Here is a 19,249-nt window from a genome sequence, read left to right on the forward strand (position 1 = left end):
GCATATAACAGACAAGTAACAAAAAAGAACCAAATACTTCACTACTTTGAAAATGGTCATAAACATAGGGATGTCATCACAGCACATTCATTGATGCGTCTGCTCTGTGTTAAGAATCCACCTTTTAATCCACATTTGCTAATAAACAGATGAACATCCAAAGAAATGGTTTCTGTTGCCCAATATCAAAGTAGAATTGACAATTTACTTCACTCATTCTCCTGCACACCCCCAGTCCTACAACAGCCACCATTCAGCCTGTGTTTAAGTAGAAAATTCTGCATACAGCCCTGGGGATCAAAAAGGCCAACATGGCAGGCTTTCAGCCCTACTCTTTCCAGCAAGTTTCAACCATTACCTCAAAGATGTCTTGTGCAGGAGGGTCAACAGCTTGCCGGACAGAAGATCTCAACTCCTTCTTTCCAGTTTTCTGACTGGTAAAAAGAGAATCTTCCTCCTCCTCCAAAAAAGGTATAGGGCTGCTTTTCGATGATGATTTTTTCTGTACAGACTGGAAGAGATCATTGCTGTCCTGATTACCCCGCACAGACAGATCAGGCTTTTTCTCTCTGCCCTTAATGGGTACGTTAGCCACATTGTCTGGAATTTCCTTCTTCAGCTTTGACTGTGCAGCTGTTCTGGATGCTGCGCTGCTTGCAAAAAGGTCTTCTGATTCAAATATATCATCTCCTTCATCTGTGGATTCTGGAGGAAGGATTTTGTTTGTCCCAGCAGAAAGAATGCTGCCATGAGCTGGTAGTGACAAGCCAGACTGAAAACCATTTTCCTTGGACTCTCCTTCAGTAACAAGAGGCTCCTTTACATTCTCTATTGGTGACCTCTGTTTTGGTAGCGAGAATTGCAGTTCTTTAGCACTGTCCACCTCCTCACTCTCACCAGACTCTTGTGCAGCTAGGCGGCGGGCCATTCTGCTAGGAGGTCTTCGTTTTCCCGTAACCTTGATCCTGGTCTGCAAGAAAAGATCAGGGTTTATATATAAAGAGGAAAAACAAACAAACAAACAACAAAAAACCACCAAATTTATGTGAAAAGAGGTTAGGATTCATTTTTTTTCCCTTATAACATTTTCTGCCTACATAACACCACCAATTAACACAGTACCCATTTCATACTAGCACTCTGAAACTAAATTAACTCAAAGTTTTGCTTATAATGCTGGTTTAAGTAACTTTAGCAGCTACCTGTACACTTAAGCAAGTGTTCAGTTGTGAATTCTGAGCAAGGAATGATGAAACTAAATCATTATCTGCTCAGAGAGAGAAGCAGCAAGAACCATCATCATCTCAGCATTATCCACTCTCCCTATTTTGCAGAAAGGGATCTGGACCTTCAAGCTTGGAGTAGCTTGCAGCAAGAAAATATTCAGAAAGTAACTCAGGACTTTTGATTTGCTAGTCAATCCACAGCAGGTAGAACTGAGGTGCAAAAGCAGTAGCACTTGCAAGTAGAGAGTCACAACAGAGGTCAGCAAATCACACTAACCTTCTGACTTTAGGCACTACTTTAATCTGACACTTTGCTAATACAGAAACTTCTGTGGTACACAGTTAGTCTAGGTCATGACAAATTACATTGTCCATTTAATTTCATTGCTTTTAAAGAAAACACATCCTCCCACAAGTTTCCATTATAGCCTCTACCATATACCACATGGGCATACAAGTAGTAACAACCTAATCTTTCCTGTTATTAACACCCAGACCAAGTCGTAACTGTATGATTCAAGATTTTTTTTTAAATAACCATTAAACTCTTAAGTAGAATGTCTTTTGCAGTCCACTAAGAAAAAGGTAGGAATGAAAAACAAGTGAGCCAGGAGACAGATCTGCCATTTCAAAAGATGTAACTTCTTTGCCTGTGGCTGGGTTTATTTTGTTTGGTTTTTGGTTTGTGTGTTTTTGTTGTTGTTGTTTAGGGGGGTTGTGTGTTTTTGTTTTCTGTTTTGAGTTTTGTTTTTAAGGGCTTTTTTTGAGCTTTTGTTTGAAAAAGAATTATGACTGACAGTTCAGGACAGCATGACATGTTTATCCACAGAGGGGATAAAGCTTAACCTCCAGTAGTGGCATGTCCTTGACATCTTGCTACAGCCGCTGTCTATAACATATTTTACAGTTAGCCTAGAGAAATGCCTTCTTTACGTTTTTCAGGCCGGCACCTTTCAAGACTGTACAAGGTGTTAGACTAAAATACCTTCAACCTATAGGGAAAAACAATGTATTTGGGTGCTGCATGAATGTGCCTTAAAAAGGGACTGAATTCGGCATATGCGTAAGCCCCTTACAGAGCTAAGAATGCAGTAAACTTGACCTTTCTTCATTGGTCTGGTATAGTGGATTAGATTTCCACACCTTTATTCAGATAGGCTACACTTTTAGCAGAATTTGCATGGAAAAACATAGGTTTCTGAAAGAGAACAGAGACTGTTTTTAATCCCCTTTTCTATCCCATTAAATACCAAGGTTACCTTATTGGCACTGTGCAAGGTATCCGCTTGCATAGGCTGATCAAAGCTTACACCCAGTTCCTCATTGTTTCCTGCAGCAGGGAAGGCTTCGCTGCTCTGTACATCGTTGGGTTCATTCAGTGGAGTGTCCAAAACTGGCAAGGGGGACTTTACATTGGAGACCTTAGGCATTGCACCAGGAAGTAAGGCTGCAGGGTTAATAGCTAAGTTAGCCTACAAAATAGAGAAAAACACACAAACACACACAAAGAAATCATGTTAATACTGCTCAAGAGCAGGCATGGCTCCAGAGAAGCAGCAAGCGTGTTTAGGCATTCAAATTCTACTCCTGAGAGTACCTGGCCTCTCTCACATCTACTCACTTCTGCATATCCCACATCATCTGTCTCACTAAATCTCACTATTATCCTGTATAAGATCTTCAAGAACAGCGTGGCCACTCTACATCAGGCAAAAACCTATGTAGCTCAGTATCCTGTCTGAGGAAAAGACTGGTTCTGACATTAAAGTCATACTGTCATATAGATAGTTATTAGATTTTTCGTATCAGAGAGGGAAGCAACAAAAACTCCAAAACCCTAAGAGTCTCTGAACGTACTTAAAATAGTGCTGAGTAGATTAGCAGGCCAACAAGCAGCCCACCCTCTGCCCCCAATTAGAGTTAAATAGCATTGCTCATAGTCAGCTCTGAAAGGTGAGAAGGGGGAAATTATGTTAAACATGCAATACAGAAAAAAGTAACAATATAGAATGTAATCTGAAAAAAATGCAAGAGTAAGGTAGGGAAGTAAAAAGATTTTGTTTCAGGTAGAGCCATCAGTAAGGCAAGGAAGATTTTTTTTTAATTTTTTTTTGAAAGTCAAAATGCCAATAAAGTAATTACTTGTAACTTTCCAATCCGAGATGAGGGCTCTTTGGTTTTAATGGGAACAGGACCTGTAGATTTCTGCACAAAATTACACTGGATTAAACAACAGCTGGACAAGTTAATACCAACATCTTCAACCAGACCATAGCTTACATTTTAATATATCTACAGAAAGGAACCAGCTCACTGCTTACCAGCTTCTTCTGGAATACCTTATTATTGAGGCATCTCATTACGTTCCAGTACCAGAGCTATAGTCATTCAATTTTCAACTTCTCAGTTCCCAACATCATAGCCCTATCTTCATTATGACATCTTTGTTCCACCCTCTTTCTATCCAATATTATGCTTTGCCATAGCAACTCTACAACTTCCATCTTCTCCATGTCACACATGACTCTTGTCAAATCAAATTCTGACAGCCACCTTTACTCCTTGCTTGTTCCCTCCCCTAAGATCCTCTAAGGCTATGCTCCCAGATCACGATATAATGAACTTCTCTTCTCTTTGTAACCGACTATAATAGGGCCACAGACTTTAATGCAGCACACATAGAAGTCAAGAGGGTTACAAAATAGAACCTCTTAGCTCACAAGGAAGGCATCTTCTGAGAAGGGAGTGCTCCTCTACAGAAAGCAGACCCAGAAATAAGACTAGTAGACTAAATGAGCAAGAGCAGCTTTGTGGTCTGAAGATTTGAATCAATTCTAGGATTCGGGGATAAACCAGATCAATAGAGGTGTTTGTCCAGGGTTTGCTCACTACAAGTGTCTGATGTAACTTGGTTCTATTAGCTGGGCCATACTGCCATTGGTGTGAGTGGGCAGTCACTGAGGGTTTGGACACTGTTTTGGGGGAATTTGATACCATGACAGAAGAGCTCTGCTGCCTGAGATTATTCTCCATTTAAATGCACATGGGATTTGGCTGTACCTTACACAGGCTAAGATCATTCTAGGCTACAAAAAAAGGGAAGACAAGTGTGGTTCTCCACATCAAGGAGTACTTCACCAAAAGGGAAGATGGACTTGCTCTGTGTTCCTCAACCCAGGAGGCAAAAAACAGCCTCCTCCCTTCCCGGAAGATGCAAAGCTCATTTCCTACAGCTGGAAATCAAACAAGCAGCTCTGATGAGACAAGACAGACTTCAGATCCAGACTGCCTCTCTGTGATATGCTGTTTCTGCAAGATTAAGAAGAGGAGTAGGAGTCTTGTTTGCTCCTCCTAAGGCCTCAAAGAAAAGATTCTCAACAGCCACAGATTTGTGCCGTGTGCCATGATCTCCTTTCTGAGAAAGCCTACCTGTACTTTAAAGATAACATTCACTCCATCAGACACTGGCAATTCAAAGAATGAGCAAGTGATCAAATCACACATTTTTCTATCAAAATGCACCTGAAGCCTAGTTCTTCACTGCCTTGCACTTTGCCCTCATAAGCATGTGGATAAAGAATAAAACACTATCAACAGCATTTAAACTTCTTGCAGTTAACTTAAATTTCTGCTTATCAACAGTGCTGCTGTTGATAAGCTGGGGTAAGTATGGCCATGCATTACTGCATTTCTGCAGCTTTGCAGCCAGTGAATTCAGGCATTAGTTTTGACCTTTTCAGTAGACTTTAAAACATTTCCTTTTCCTGTGCATATTGTTCAAGACACAAAATTTCAGTACTTGCCTCTGTAGTTATTGTCTTAGGGGTTTCATCTTGTTTGGCACTTAAAGCATTTTCCAATGGAGGGCTCGAACTGGCTTTAACTGTTTTCTTCTCCACTATTTTCTGTAAACATTAAGAGCACAGGTCCACATGAACTGGTAAAAAGCACAGTCAGCAGAACAGCAAAACAAGCAAAGATTTTTAGGATCTCACTTCCATTTACAAAGAAAACCACCAACATCTTTTGAGTCTGCAATGCACAGGCATTGCTTTTTGGTCTGCAATGGCAAGGGCCTTCCACTCCACCATACTTTTAACTTCCCATGCATTTGTTGTCTATACTAAAAAATAAAGTAAGTTTGGATAAGCTTCTGAATGCATACATATGCTGTCCTCATATACAGGACAGCAGGAAAATAAAGGTACAAAGATAGCTAAGCAACACTGCTATTTTTATGGTTTCAAGCAAGCAGGCTCTGTACATAGCTGCCAAGCGCTAATTAGCTAAGACCACCCCTTCTACAGTCCTCAGAGAAACAGTTTCCAGGAAATATTGCCAGTTTTCTAGCCTAACTTTCAGCTAACAACTTGAAAATAGATTAAAGTAAGAATTGGCTTCATTTAATTAAACTGTAAACACATTTAGAGTAGCAGTTTAGAATGCATTGTAGGACTTTGACCTCAAACCACCCATAACACAGTCCAGTTCATTACTGTAGCTGCTCGCGCTCTAAAAAAAATCCAGTGATCAAGAACATTTTATTAACACATTCATTACCTAAAATTAAACCAATCTGCAGACTTCAACAACGTAAGTTATCAAGTAAGGCCCAGTCATGCATGAATCACAGGGAAGTGAGACTTCACTTGCTAACATTACAAGCTGGCAAGAACTAGAATATCATTGGGTAGATAAACAAAATGAAAGATGGATAGTCTTAAGGTAGAGATCTAGTTTTGTTCTGTAAATGGCCGGTTTCTAAAATCAGGGCATTTGCAGTAGTTATTGAATGTGGGGTTTTGCACGTATTAGACAAAACAGTGAAGATAGAAAGGAACACAAGCTCTATATAGTCTGTATTCTTCAGGGTAAGAAAGTCAGCTAGTTTTTTTTCCCAGAACAATGCTGCCAGGCAATTATGGTTTAAGATCAACAATCTGCCACTGTACTAATGATCTGTGGTTCCTGCACTAGATATCCAATCATGATTTGTTATCCAAACTGTTAAGCCTATTGAAAAGAAAACAATCACATCTATTCTTTCCCATTCAAAAGGTTATTTTGAAGTAACGGATGTTTCCCCATGTTACCTTTATAAAGTTTGTAAAACCACCCACCTAGTTCTAAACTCTGTCAGAAACTAGCAAAAAAAAGTAAGTCTACCTGAAGAGACTTCTCAGTGATATGCAAGTATGTGAATCTCAGTAGTTTTTGCTGAAAGCATAGCTATACCTTGAAGAAGTAGCTGGTCACAGGAAGATAGGCCCAAATAAGGTTACAGCCCTTATCCATCTAAAAGGGTAACTATACAGGTAGTCTACTACAATGCAAATTAAAACAGGTTCATCTGAACTACTATAGAAGTGGTTCAAGCTGCTTCTTCTTATTACAGTGGACAAATAGTGTCATACAAGTAGTGAATGCCTCAGGGAAGGAAGTGTAATTTTTTAATCTGTTTTCCACAGCTTGGTTGTGAAGCTGTATCTGTAGGCTATCTGTAACTAGGAAAGGTAGATTTGACGCTGGCCATCTGTGCCAGCTCTCCCACAAAGCATGCTGAGCCTAAAGAACCTCATTGCCCTTTGGAGCAGAGAAGCTGTAAGCTGAAGTTCTACCATCTCCCTACCTGTTAAATCAGTCAGACCCTGAATAATACAAATGTAACTCCACTACTACGATTTCTGCTCAAGTGTATTCTCTAACACCTAAGCCCATCCCAGTGGCATGCAAAGAGGAAAATAATCCACTCCTCACTTCCCAGTTTTGGGAGATATACTGCACCTATTTGTTCCTTAGGTCTTCAGGGTCACGAGCCATTTCTAGTCTCTTAAAAAAGATTAATTCATTTCATTTCTTGTGGGAACACATATGGAAAAAATCCCTTCCATACATTTTCCAAAGTCTTTTACAAAAGTCATTTATAGAAGAGGACCAGATACCGGAGGGTTTGTTTTAACAGCACTGAAGAGATCATCTTCATCATCATCTCCAAAAAGCCCACCTCCAGATGATGGTTTCAGGATACGGTTTGCAGACTGGAGAGAGAAAATAAAATTAAATAAATAAAAGTGTCACTGATCAAAAGCATGTCTCCTCCTGCCTGTGATGCTCAAACTGATTTTATCATTTGGCCATCCCTGGAGATCAGGGACTTTTAAGTTATTTACAAACAAGCAACATTTGTAGGTTGCACACTTCAAAGACCATTTTCAAGTAGAAGGTTCAGAGGAGGGCTTTGAACTCACCACCGACTTCTTGGGGCTGGCAAAGAGGTCAACATCTGGATCATTGTCCTTCTGAAGTTTGTGACTGAAAAGAAGCTCTTCATCTTGAAAGACTCCAGTGCTTTTGGGACGAGTGCTTTTCTTGGAAGGCTGAAATGAGGAGAAAGGTCCACACCATGAAAAAAACCCTCCTTAAGGAGGGCATCTAGTTCATGGGTTTACTCGTCTAGTAATAAGGCAGGTTATAATTCACCCAAAGCTACATTACAGCCTTGGTAACAAAAATACAACTTTAACTATCAGTTGCATTTTTCACTTTGACTAAATTTGCAAAACCTACAAAGTAAATACATGTATTAACAGTTCATTTTTATGAGAAGACATTAAACAAAATGTACCTGTCTGCTGACCTGAGAGCCAGCTTCTATTACTTACTTAATACATGTCCCTAGGAGGAGGAAAAGTTTTTCAGTATGGTATCATGAGTGTACAGGAAGGTTTATATTTTAGCAAGACACTTTTATGCCTTGTATTGTTCCGATGAAGGTGCAGAACAGAAGTGAGAAGAAGAGAATCTGGGTAATTATTTTTCTGAGCTACCTTTAATTTAAAAAAAAAAAAAAAAAAAGGAAAAGAAAGACAAAAGACAAAGTCCTGTAAAGCTGTTATTGTTTACAGAGTTCCCATTCTCCCTTTAAAGCAAAAGCACCCCCATAATGAAGAAAATAACATAATGTCATAATGTCTGCCTTTGGCAAAAATATGTACTTACAGCTTCGCTGCTGAGTGGTAGGGAAGGTTGACAGTCAAACGGAGCACCTTATCAGCCCTCCATAGTCTGGCAAGCCAACTGGTAACAGCTGCTATCTAAGCAGTTTCCAGCACATCATATTTGGTCCACTCTTCCTGCTCTACATTTTTTATTACTGCTCCATTCTCAGCCTTTCCATGCATCAGTTTTAACTCTACATTAAAAGCTAAGTCAAATTTTTAGAGAGCTAGATGTGCTCTGTATGCCTAGACACATGTAGACCTGATATAGGTCTAGTAGCATCCATACACAAAACACATACTAGACTGAGACAAGCACTCAAAATAGTCGCACCTTTCAGATTTCCCTACAAAAAAGATTAGGTTCCTAAGTCGCCTATTATGGTTTTTGCATGATTATGCATTTCAGCACCTTAATGACTCCACGGATGTTAGATGCTGACTGCTGAATGCTTTCCAGGAAAGCTTTAAGTGATTCAGGATCATAGGGAAGAATAGGAATAATTTCTCATCCAAGAATTTGGAAGTTTAAAATTTGAAAAAGATTAAACTTCATGACTTGCAGAGAAGAGAGGGTAAAAACAAAACCTTGCCTAGAATAGGAGAGGTATAGAGGCAGAAATATTATTTCTCTGTGTTCAAGAACATCTCTAGACTCACCACACCAATTTCTTTCTGTGCATTTTTAGTGCCATCATCCTCCAGTCTCTCCTCTTCCTCCTCATCAAACAAGCTTAACACTTTCTTAGCTTGGGTCTTGACATCTTTTTCCAGAGCTGGTGGTGACGTTGCAAACAAATCTGAATTGCTGTCTGGCTCCAAGGATGTTGCTGCAAAAGGCTCCACCAAAATAAATAAATACACTAAGCTGTTATTTAGTTCAGGTTTGCCCCCCAGACCACTAAACTTTACTGTTTAAATGCCAGCCGTGGTCAGAGTTCTGTAATCTAGTACCACAGCAGACTATTAAATTCAATTCTTTTTTCCTAAGCAGACAGAATAGCAATACACAAATTAACAAGATAGGTTTCAGTATAAAGAACACACTTTATGGTTCTGAAAGGAACAAAGGCTTCCTCCTGGCACCCTAACACCACAGTGCTGTTGATAAGCAGCTTTCTGCATAAGGTTTCCTCCCCATCTATAAGTCAGGCTGTCTCTGCTCCACAAGGCTGCATACAGCAGTTGACATTATCTGTGAGGCACCCAGTTCATGCAACCTAAGATTCCCTGTAGTGGGCAGCACTACCTGAACACTGAATGTGATCAGGAAAACGCAAAGTGTGCTAATAGCACCCTGGAAAGCCATCAGCTGGTAATTCTCCAACAATCACTCAGTAGGAGAATACCCAAGAGTAAGTTCTGCTGAAGCTTCTTCAATAATGCACTCAAATCTCATTTTTGTAAACAATGCAGCCCAGAAGAAACTCACAATCCCAAGAGTCATGTTTCTACAGCTACCAAAACCATTCATAATTCACCAAACAGTATGCTCAAACAATAAAGTTACTGAGCTTTACAAAACCTATGCGTTAGTCTAGCCTGCTTTTTGAAAGGAGAGCTCTACGAATGGGAATAAAGGTTGCCCTGGTCAGTATGGAGGGGGAAAGAAACAAACTCCAAACAGAAACCTCTCACACATGCCAGCTGGAAAACAAATTTAAATGTCATGTAATCAGTTTGCTGTTGGTTTGACCAAGTGATTCTGCTATAGAAAGATTGAATTTTTCTTTCCTTAGCAATAGCAGACAGTCCAGAAAAATAATTGTCCCAAAGCAGCGCCACTACATTTCTAAACCAAACCTTTGCCAAACCTCATATTAATATAAGAAAATCGCTCACTTTTTCCTTTGTATGCTGCCCTGCAACATCTGTTCCTCTAGGCACCGGAACTGCTCCAGGCTCTTCTAAAGACCATAATGTATCTTCTGACTGGTTAGACTTTGCCTTATCTGGCAGATCTTCCTTTTCCTCCTTTTCTTCGTCACTAAACAAAGGTGGTGCTTGTGCTGGTTTTACCTTCTCCTGCAAAATTAAGAGAACGTCACTGATACAAAATTGTTTGGTACACAGGAAGTACTTACTGCTGTGGGACAGCAGACTCCCAGTGCATGGACACTGGCAGCATGCTTGATGCCTCCTTACTTTCTTCCCATGGGGCTTTCTGATTTGTGACTTTTGATTTCTATTACTATAGGCTCTTAAGACTCAATGAAGAGTGCCAGGAAGCAGCCACAAGCTTAGAGCAGATGCTGTGGGAAACCTGTTTAATTACTGCACTGGTTCCTAACGCTGCCAGCAGCCAGACTATGGCTTGCCTGTTTCTTTTTCTATTTCCAAGCCTACACTGAACCCAAACAGAAAAAGACGGGGCCTGGAATTATGTTTATGGCAACTGCTTTCCTGGTAACCAGAAAGGCAAAATTGGGGAGCAAGGGCACACAAGTGCAGGGAGTCCTACAGATACAACTGAATTCAACTTCTGCAATTCCTACTTACAATTCCAAAGCGCAACCAGACAGCACACTATGGGTTAAGCTCACAAGACAGAGTATAGCATAAGTGCCCTCTGCGGAGGGTCAGTCAGCTTGGGCCAAGATGGCACAAAGGATGAAATCCCAGCTTTGCAGTCAGCAGTAAGCCATCTGTTCCTGTTAGTGGTACCTTTCAGCTGAATGCTCTTAACACACACACACACTTTTAGCATAAATTAAAAGAGTGTTGGGTTGATGATCGAGACAATTTTGAAATCTCTTTTAGGCTGATGTTAGAAATTCTATATGTATGAATTCAGTCTGCCCTGATCCCCTTCCAAGTTTGCTAGAACTACTATTATCTAGAACAATTTGGGTTTACATTACCTATCAAGGAAAATATCCTATGAAAACACTGTGCAAGTGTTCTGTGTTATTTTTAAAAGAAAGAGAAGGTACCGCTGTGGCCTTTGCCGCTGAAGGAAGTAGTGTTGATTGGGAACTGAAGAGTGACTCTCCATTAACAGCATCATCTTCAAATAGCAGCGATACCTTCTGTGGCTTTCTTTGGCTGCAGGTGAGGAAGAGAAAAGTTGAAGATCAATGCAAAAGTTTCAGGGCCCATGTACTGCATCTGTTTAAGTATAACTTCATTTGCAGGGTCTGGTCCCAGATCTAGGACTATGTTTCCTCACCATGTCAACAATTCTACCACCACCCCTCTCACCTGCACAGCTTTCTTCCAAAGTGAATACAAGAGAGTATCAAAGGTATCAAAGGCAGGAAAATGGAGTGCCCACTCCAGTGACAGGGAGGAAAACAATCCATCATAGACATAAAAGAGGTGAAAGAGCCCAGCCCAGCCCACTCAAGCATCTCTACTTCCTCCTCAATAACACTAACAGGAGACAACACTCAATATGCCTGGCTCTGTCAGGTTTTGAGGACAGTGCTGAATTATTCTGAAAAAGCATTCCCGTTTCCCCTCCAAAGGATTTTCACCTCTCTTTAGTGATTGCAAATAAATCCTCCTCATCCTCTTCCTCAAAGAGGCTTGTCTTCTTCACAGCTTTAGCTTGACTGATGTTGCTAGCTGGTTTTGTAGGTCCCTCTTTTTGGTTATCTTCTGAAGGAAGTTTAGGTGGCTTGGAGACATTCCAGTGTTCCTGAAAAATAAGGAACCTTTAAGTTTCTTTTGTCTTGGTCAAAGCCACTTTCACACCTTCTCTACAAAGAGAAACAGTTCAGCATCTTGGCAGTCTTTGTATCTCTCTACCAGTTCCTTTTCCTGCCTTTGTGTTAGCCACTCACATTGTTCAGGCTTTGCAGAGGGCCCAGCCACCTTTTGGCATATGGTATTTGCCAGCACAACAGTGTACACACACTTCACTATTATTGTTGCTCTCAATAAGTGAGATCAGTGCAAATTGAGGTCATACTATTCACATGAGTAAATTTAGAGGCTTTCCAGACAATTTTTTAGTTACTTAGTGCCTCTGCTTTTCAGTTAAGTTGCAGGACAACACTTAATCTATCCCTAATAGAGTACTGGTCATTTATGTTTCATTTTTTCCCATCCCCACATATCAAAAAACCAAAACCAACCAACCAAAAAAAACTAGAACTGTTAAGGTTTCCTCACAGAAATTAAGGCAGTAAGGGAAAGCAAACCCACTTTTTCCTCTTTCAGTATTTCTAAGTCAGGTTTGTTGGCAGCAGCCTCCTCCATTTATTATTGACCTTTCTATAAAATACATTGAAAATACTGATTCTCCCTTGCACGTAACTTCCATTACCCAGATCCTGAGTTAATTTGAACCAAGAATCAGCTTCCTTGGCTGCAAAGAAGTCAGAGGAATGAGGTAGCCATGGCATATGGACAGAAGCAGAGTCTGGCTGTGGTTCCTATCTCAACAGTTTTATGCTTTGTCCATTAATAACGCCTAGTAACCTGTTTCATCCAACTCTCACTCTTCATTACCTCTTCATCACTGCTGAACAGTAAGCTGGAAGCTTTCTCGAGTGGCTCTGACTGTTTTGCCTTCTTTTCCTGAGGCTTTTCCTGTTGCTTCTTGGCAGGTACCACACCAAAGAGATCCTTAAAAAAAAATTAAAAAACAAAGCCATGATGGAAAGCTCACTGAGAAGTCGTCAGCAAGCAAAACACTGTTGCCACCTACTTCTCAGATGAAAGACAAACATCTTTTCCACGAACCCTTTCTGAAGGTTTTCTCAAGCACGTCACAGTATTAAGGGAATTCCATGCACACAGCATTTGATAGACCAGAAACCGGTAAGCACACAGCCTGATTTTGGCCCACAGATTCTCCAAAAACCACCACACAATGGGGCACAGTCTCTATATCTATGCAGTGAGATGGAGAATGAATCCAATTCTACAAGGATGGACAATAGGCAAGCTGAACCACTACCTCTAAGCAAGAACCACAACTTTCACCTGAAGATATGCATGCTGATTATTATAAAGATATCAGAATATACAAAAACAGATGCTGACTTCACTACATAACACTTTGTTATGCTTTGCCTCACTTAACTTGAACATCAGTTCCATAATGCAACCTTGCTGACAGAAACCACAGACTCTACTGCATTAGAAAATGATTCCCTATCCTGCCAGTTACTTCTGTGAACAGCCCGTAGTCAAAGAGGAGGTGAGCTGCAAGCAGCCCCTTCCTGAACAGGAGAATGTTACCTCAGATTTGCAGATGTTCCTGGTATTACAGCTCTGAACAAGCCTCCTGTTTGCCTTATGTTAAAACTATACAGTAACCTTAAGTGACCATAAAGGCTGCAGGTCCAGAGTTGAAATCTCTCTGGAGGGTGTTTGGGAGGGAGGAGACGGTACAAAAAGAAAGGAAAACACACACTAATCCAGATTTGAAAAGCTTCTTGCACAGACTGTGCTCTCATTTCAATCTCTGCATTAGCAGCCACAATTTTTACATATTGAAAAGCAAGAAAAAAAAATAAGAAATCACCAGCCGTGAAACACGGGAAGCAAGAAGTCCCCACGTGGCTAGCTACCACAGACCAGGATAAAGCAGCTTCTCCAAGCTCTTAGCAGTTCTATATCTCAGTGCTCCTTAGCCACATGAGCATGGCAGTGTCCTTAGTCTTTAGGTCCAGAGACAATATGCAGTGACTAAAATACTAAAAAGAAGAACCCACAAAAGTACCTGCCCCATTCTCCTCCATGATGCTGTCCACATGCATAGAACTGTTACACAATGTAAGAAGACCAATTTGGTGCTCCAAATTTAGCATTTTTAAACACCTGAGTATTTCCTGCTGCATTTGCAACAGGCTGGGCAGGAGGATTCCCATACATAGGCAGGAGCAGGAAGTGGCACTTACCTCTTCATCATCATCAAATAAAGAGAGTGGAGCTTTTGTCATGGACTTGCTGGTGGGGAGAGATGGAGCTTTTGACTTCACAGTTTTACTTGATGAAAACAAGTCCTGCACAAACCAAAGAAACATCACTTTGCAAAGCAATGCTATACACTTAAGAACTCTAAATAGGACATTTACGTTCTTCCTTTAAAAAACATTTAGTATGTCTGTGAAGTCAAGAAAGACTTTTTCAGATGTTCTAACAACCTAAATCTCCATGGGGATTTCCTTCAGCCTTGCAGACTAATTGCTAGCTGGAAGTCCAGGACACAAGGTTAAACACATGCAGTATTTCATGATTCTTGCTCTTGACTTGCTGCTCCCCCCACCCCCATCAGACTTTTAATTTATACCTGTTTGTACCATACAAGTTCAGGTTTCCAGTGTTGGGGAACAAATTCTGACAGACTTCACTCTTGGAGCAAAAATGAGCTTTCAGAATGACCAGGAACAGATGCATGGATGTCCTCAACCTTACGGGTAAACAAGGAGTCCCCCCAGATACCAGTGAAATGAAGTTAGCATGATCCAGATCCCAAGGATTTCTGTAGTGATTTAAGAGATACTCACTTCAGAATCCTCCTCATCGGAGAAGAGGCCCCTCTGTTTCCTTTGAGGTGCTTCAGATAAAGGCTTGAAGTCATCACCTGAAGATGGCTGACTCTTTAAGACAAAAAAAATAAAATACTGCATCTGCACCCATTTAGGGTCAGTAAAGAGAGGCACCCTGTATGTCCCTTTCTACAGAACAGCATCCCAGCAAAGGGACACAGGCTTGCCATCGATGAGCTCAAGTCCCACATGCTGTGTGAGCAGCTCTTCCTCAGTCAGAACTATGCAAAGGTAACAAGCAGATCTTGACATAGGCCTCCTCTTCCACCACCTTACTTCTCAGCAGAGAATGTGGGCAGCAACTCAGATCAGGCCCCATTGTGAGTTAAAGGGAAATTTATTTTTAAAGCCATATTTAGAAAAGAAAGAGGGCAGTTTCTGCCAACCATCATTTCCCTTATTAGCAGTGTGCAGCCCAAGCCTGCCACTAGCTATATTGCCATTAAAGTCAGAATCATTCCAGACCCAAACATTGCTGTCAGCAAGCCTAGAAGATAAAATAGCCCTTGCTTCCTGACAGGGCTGCTGAATCAGCTGTCATGCTCTCCCCCAGGAAAGTGAAGTGCCACGGGACCTGAGCAATGGCTATGGATGACCTCCCATCATCACTCCTGCTCCACTAACCACAGATACTGTTGCAGTGCACCAGAAACAGAAGCTGGCTTTGGGACTTGTGCTCAAGTGCTTTTTATAAGGCTGTATGGAGAGAGTCTTACAGCAATTTGCATCACACGCCTAGCTCTGTATGCTTCTCAGTGCAGAGGGGAAAAGAGTCACTGTAGTTCATTATGTTCATATACTGCTTAGACAGTCAGTATGTATTCAATGAACACATACAGTTTGTCACGGAAACAAAGAGCATTACTGCTTTTCTCAAGACACTGCTCTGAAAAGGAAAGTGGAGCGTGCATTAGGGGGGTCTCAAAATTCTATACATGTGTCCTCAGGACAGCATTTAAGGCTTTCTACAACTTGCAGTTTTCAACTGAAAAGCAGCTTTCTGAACGCTCAAAGTTTTGTATATGCTTTGGTAAAACTGTGACACCCACACTCCTATCCTAAAATACATACAAGCAACAGGTTACCAGTAAAGTTCCCATCTCTGGTCTGTAGAAGTGTAAACACATTCTCTACATAGAACCATGACACCAAAGGTTCTTAAGTCAGGCTGGCTTCTTTCCAGCCATGAACTTCATAAATTGTTTTTGCCATTGTTTTGTTCTTAAACTGAGACTTCTCATTTTAATCTCACTTCAGTCTTGCTTTAACAATATTCTTCTAATCATTGTCCCCCATGCAAACAACCTAATAAACCCGAAGTTTGAGAAGCAAAATCATTTATGGACACCTGAAGCAGTTTGGTCACAGAAGACTCTATGAACACGGTTCTGCCTCACAAACATGGCACTTCCACATCATTTTACATGGAAAGATGACTTCAGCTGCAGTAATAACTTTTTCCTCAAACCCTGATGATGCAATCCATTTATATTCCCTTACCTTTTTTGCTGTGACTGTCTCCCTGTGACTTTCTGTTTCTCTAGTTGTGCTGGCAGACACAGGAGGAATGGCAGGTTTTTCTTTGAACAAGTCACCTTCATCATCATCTTCGTCATCAAATAGGTCAGCTGTAGACTTGACTGCATTAAGAGACAAAACAAAATGGGAATGAATGGAACAGAACAGCCACTACTGAACAAGAGGAGACAGCGGTCATAAGAGATACCATGCTCCCTTTTTAAAGCTGACCAATACCAGAGATGTTGAAGAGAAAAAACTAGGCAAGCTCTCAAAATGAAATATCGTTTACCTGAGAGCACTAGTAACAGGCAATGCAGTCAACATGCATTGAGCTGGAGTCAGCAGACACCTCTAAATTCCTGAATGCGGTGTTTTGTGTTAGCTTGGCACCTCTAAAGGCCTAGAGTCTAAGAGAGAGTGCTGAGCACAGGAGCTGAGCACTAAACTCATTGGGTTCCTATCAGTCTGAATTCTGATAACCCTTAATGTTTAACCTGCCACTGCACATGTACAGAGGTACCTGGTTCTGGAGGCTTTTTACTTGCTCCCCCAAAGAAGTCATCGTCATCATCATCAAACAGAACAACTTTCCCAGGCTGTTTAGGAGATTTCTCTGTGCTCCGTGCTGCAGGTTTCCTGTTTTTTTCCACAATTACAGGGGAACTAAAGACATCACTCCCTCCTGCAGGTCAGATGGGAGAAAAAACACAATTATTACCAGAGTTACTGAAAAGCTACTCCTTTCCTAAGTGAAGCCAGGATGATAGTTCCCATCACAGCAACTTTTGATGCATTCCTGCAACAATGTCTCATCAAAAAGCATCAACTTGAAACTTCATGGTAAAATCAAGTCAAAGACAGATGGCCTCTCACTCACGTTTCAAGCAATTCTTCCTAACACCTGCTCACCTCCCCTAAAACAGCAGTCAGCTCCTGTGTTAAAGGTAGCAAACCCACCAGTCCCACTGGTCGGCATGGACTTCCCAAACCAGAATCCTACTTTACAAACCAATAAGCTACCAAACAGTGGACAAATAGAAATGATAAGGTACCTGGGTAGAGAGGAGGGCAGATGACTGAGCTCTCCCAAGGAGCAGATCTTGTCATGCAAAAATCACTAATAGCGCTGCAGTATGAGGCTGAGTTTGGTCCCAAGATCCCTGAATACTTTAGACAGACTATCTGCAAACACTTCTAGCCTTTCTGGTAAAATAAGCAGTCTGGTTCTAAGCCATCTTTTTGCTCCTTATATATAGATATTTGGAAACAGTGAAGAAAAGAGATTAACTGGAAGCCTGGTAGAAAGAGTAGAACTGCTATCTGGTTAAAACTCTGCTGACTGCATTAATTTAGAATCACAGCAGCAGTTTATCATTTTTTTAAAAAAAAATCACAGTTAGGAAGTGCCATGGAATTTACAGGAATACAGTCAGAGAACTTGTTTAGGCAATAATACATTTTCCTGTTCCTAAGTAGGCTGTTCACTGGGAATGTGTTCATGAAGTGATTTTGAAGAGCAAATGAGCTGGTGACTTTAGCCTGTCTACAAGGTACTGAAAAGATGCAACAGAACACTTCAAATAAATGCTGCATACAACTTAATGAACAGAACATGATTAGAATGATGGCAAATTCACTGCTTACGCAATAGTACCTTCAAGAAAGAGCAAAGAATAAAGAAGATTGCTATTTGCTGTTTTGAGCTTTGCTATCAAGTCTTACAATTATGTAGAATGACCAGTGCTGACATGTACCTTTGATCTTGGAGTAAAAAGGCTATATTTGTATATTTCCTACTCTAACGGATGCTGAGGGCTCAGTTAGCTGAAGTTGTTACATTAAACCAGGCCTTTCTTAATAAAGGGCGAAATTTAAAGCTGAGCTAACTCAGGCAAAGACCCTATGCAGAGACAGAAATTACTGTAACTCAGTTGATTCAGAAGGACTGAGGACATATGTTTCTTTTCATAGCTCAGATTGAAGTCATATATGCAACAGACATCTTAGCCTTTTTGGTTTTTTTGGAAAGCTCTGAGTCACAGATCCACTCCTTCTTCCTGTATGCAGATCCTCACAATCAAAACTGAAGAAACATGAGTGGTTTTATTTACTTGTGTCACAAAAAGAGGAACTTGAATATTGTATTTAAACTGACCTTCTGCTAATCTCAGGGAATATGAACAATTCTGAAAAATCAAAATGCATTTCCTTCACAGAGTATAGAGGGAAGGTGTAACTGTGTACTGAAGATTTAAACAGTATATTACCAGTTAAAGTAACATACATCCTTAAGAGTAAGCTAGCATAGCAACAGCTGTCAACTTCCAGAGTTATCTCCCATCATTGACACCTACCTTCAGAGCTCTTACAGAATCTTGATTAAACAAAGCATGCTGCAAGTTAGGCTTAGCATGGTAGAAGCGCCTGTATTGGTCATTAAGCACATGATCAAGCAATGCAGTGTTGCTGTATTTTCATAGCTTTCTTCTTTAAAAGCTCCCTAGTATGGTTTAAAGAAAAGAGCATTTTGTGCATGAAGCAATTTGCTATTGAATGGGTCATACCTGGGAACAGAGACACTGCACCTGCAGGAACTTTCTTTAAGGACTTTGTAGAGGATGCTGAAATCATAGGAAGTACAATACAAATGGATGCACTTGCTTTACACTGTCAAAGCTTTTAGAACTCTACCATAGAAATAGGAATCTGAGAAGTCTTCTGAGCTTCAGTTTTTGCTCAATGGCCCAGAAGTCTTTAGACATTCTCCTTGAACCTCTTACTTTTTGCAGATAGGTATAAGAACAGTCTAGCTTTTTGTGGTCCATTAAAAAGTGGCTATGAAACTTACAAATATGTGCCTATGAAAGCTTACAAATATGGTATACATCTAATCACAGCACTATTTACAAGGGTTGACATTCACACATTTGAAACCACTTCAACGCAACGTGCCTAAACCAAAATGGCTTAGTCTCCGAAGCCATATATGAAAATTCAATTA

The 19,249-nt window shown here is 40.7% G+C and overlaps 1 protein-coding gene across 6 annotated transcripts in view; it reads right to left on the bottom strand.

The window, feature by feature from the left end:
• WASHC2C (WASH complex subunit 2C) overlaps positions 1-19,249 on the bottom strand; it is a 34,578-nt gene that overhangs the window by 4,316 nt on the left and 11,013 nt on the right. For 3 of the 6 annotated variants that reach the window (XM_035330483.1, XM_035330487.1, XM_035330482.1), the window contains 16 exons: positions 18,813-18,869; positions 16,769-16,930; positions 16,228-16,367; positions 14,686-14,778; positions 14,077-14,181; positions 12,680-12,796; positions 11,701-11,864; positions 11,158-11,269; positions 10,067-10,249; positions 8,885-9,070; positions 7,475-7,603; positions 7,169-7,264; positions 5,030-5,131; positions 3,369-3,431; positions 2,486-2,698; positions 359-970 (listed from right to left, as the gene is read on the bottom strand). In XM_035330483.1, the coding sequence (XP_035186374.1) occupies positions 359-970; positions 2,486-2,698; positions 3,369-3,431; positions 5,030-5,131; positions 7,169-7,264; positions 7,475-7,603; positions 8,885-9,070; positions 10,067-10,249; positions 11,158-11,269; positions 11,701-11,864; positions 12,680-12,796; positions 14,077-14,181; positions 14,686-14,778; positions 16,228-16,367; positions 16,769-16,930; positions 18,813-18,869 (2,534 nt within the window). The remainder of the gene's footprint in view (positions 1-358; positions 971-2,485; positions 2,699-3,368; positions 3,432-5,029; positions 5,132-7,168; positions 7,265-7,474; positions 7,604-8,884; positions 9,071-10,066; positions 10,250-11,157; positions 11,270-11,700; positions 11,865-12,679; positions 12,797-14,076; positions 14,182-14,685; positions 14,779-16,227; positions 16,368-16,768; positions 16,931-18,812; positions 18,870-19,249) is intronic. The other 3 variants (XM_035330484.1, XM_035330485.1, XM_035330486.1) reach the window with 3 other exon arrangements.

The sequence above is a fragment of the Oxyura jamaicensis genome, chromosome 6 (genome assembly GCF_011077185.1).
Source record: "Oxyura jamaicensis isolate SHBP4307 breed ruddy duck chromosome 6, BPBGC_Ojam_1.0, whole genome shotgun sequence".
Lineage (NCBI taxonomy): Eukaryota > Metazoa > Chordata > Aves > Anseriformes > Anatidae > Oxyura > Oxyura jamaicensis.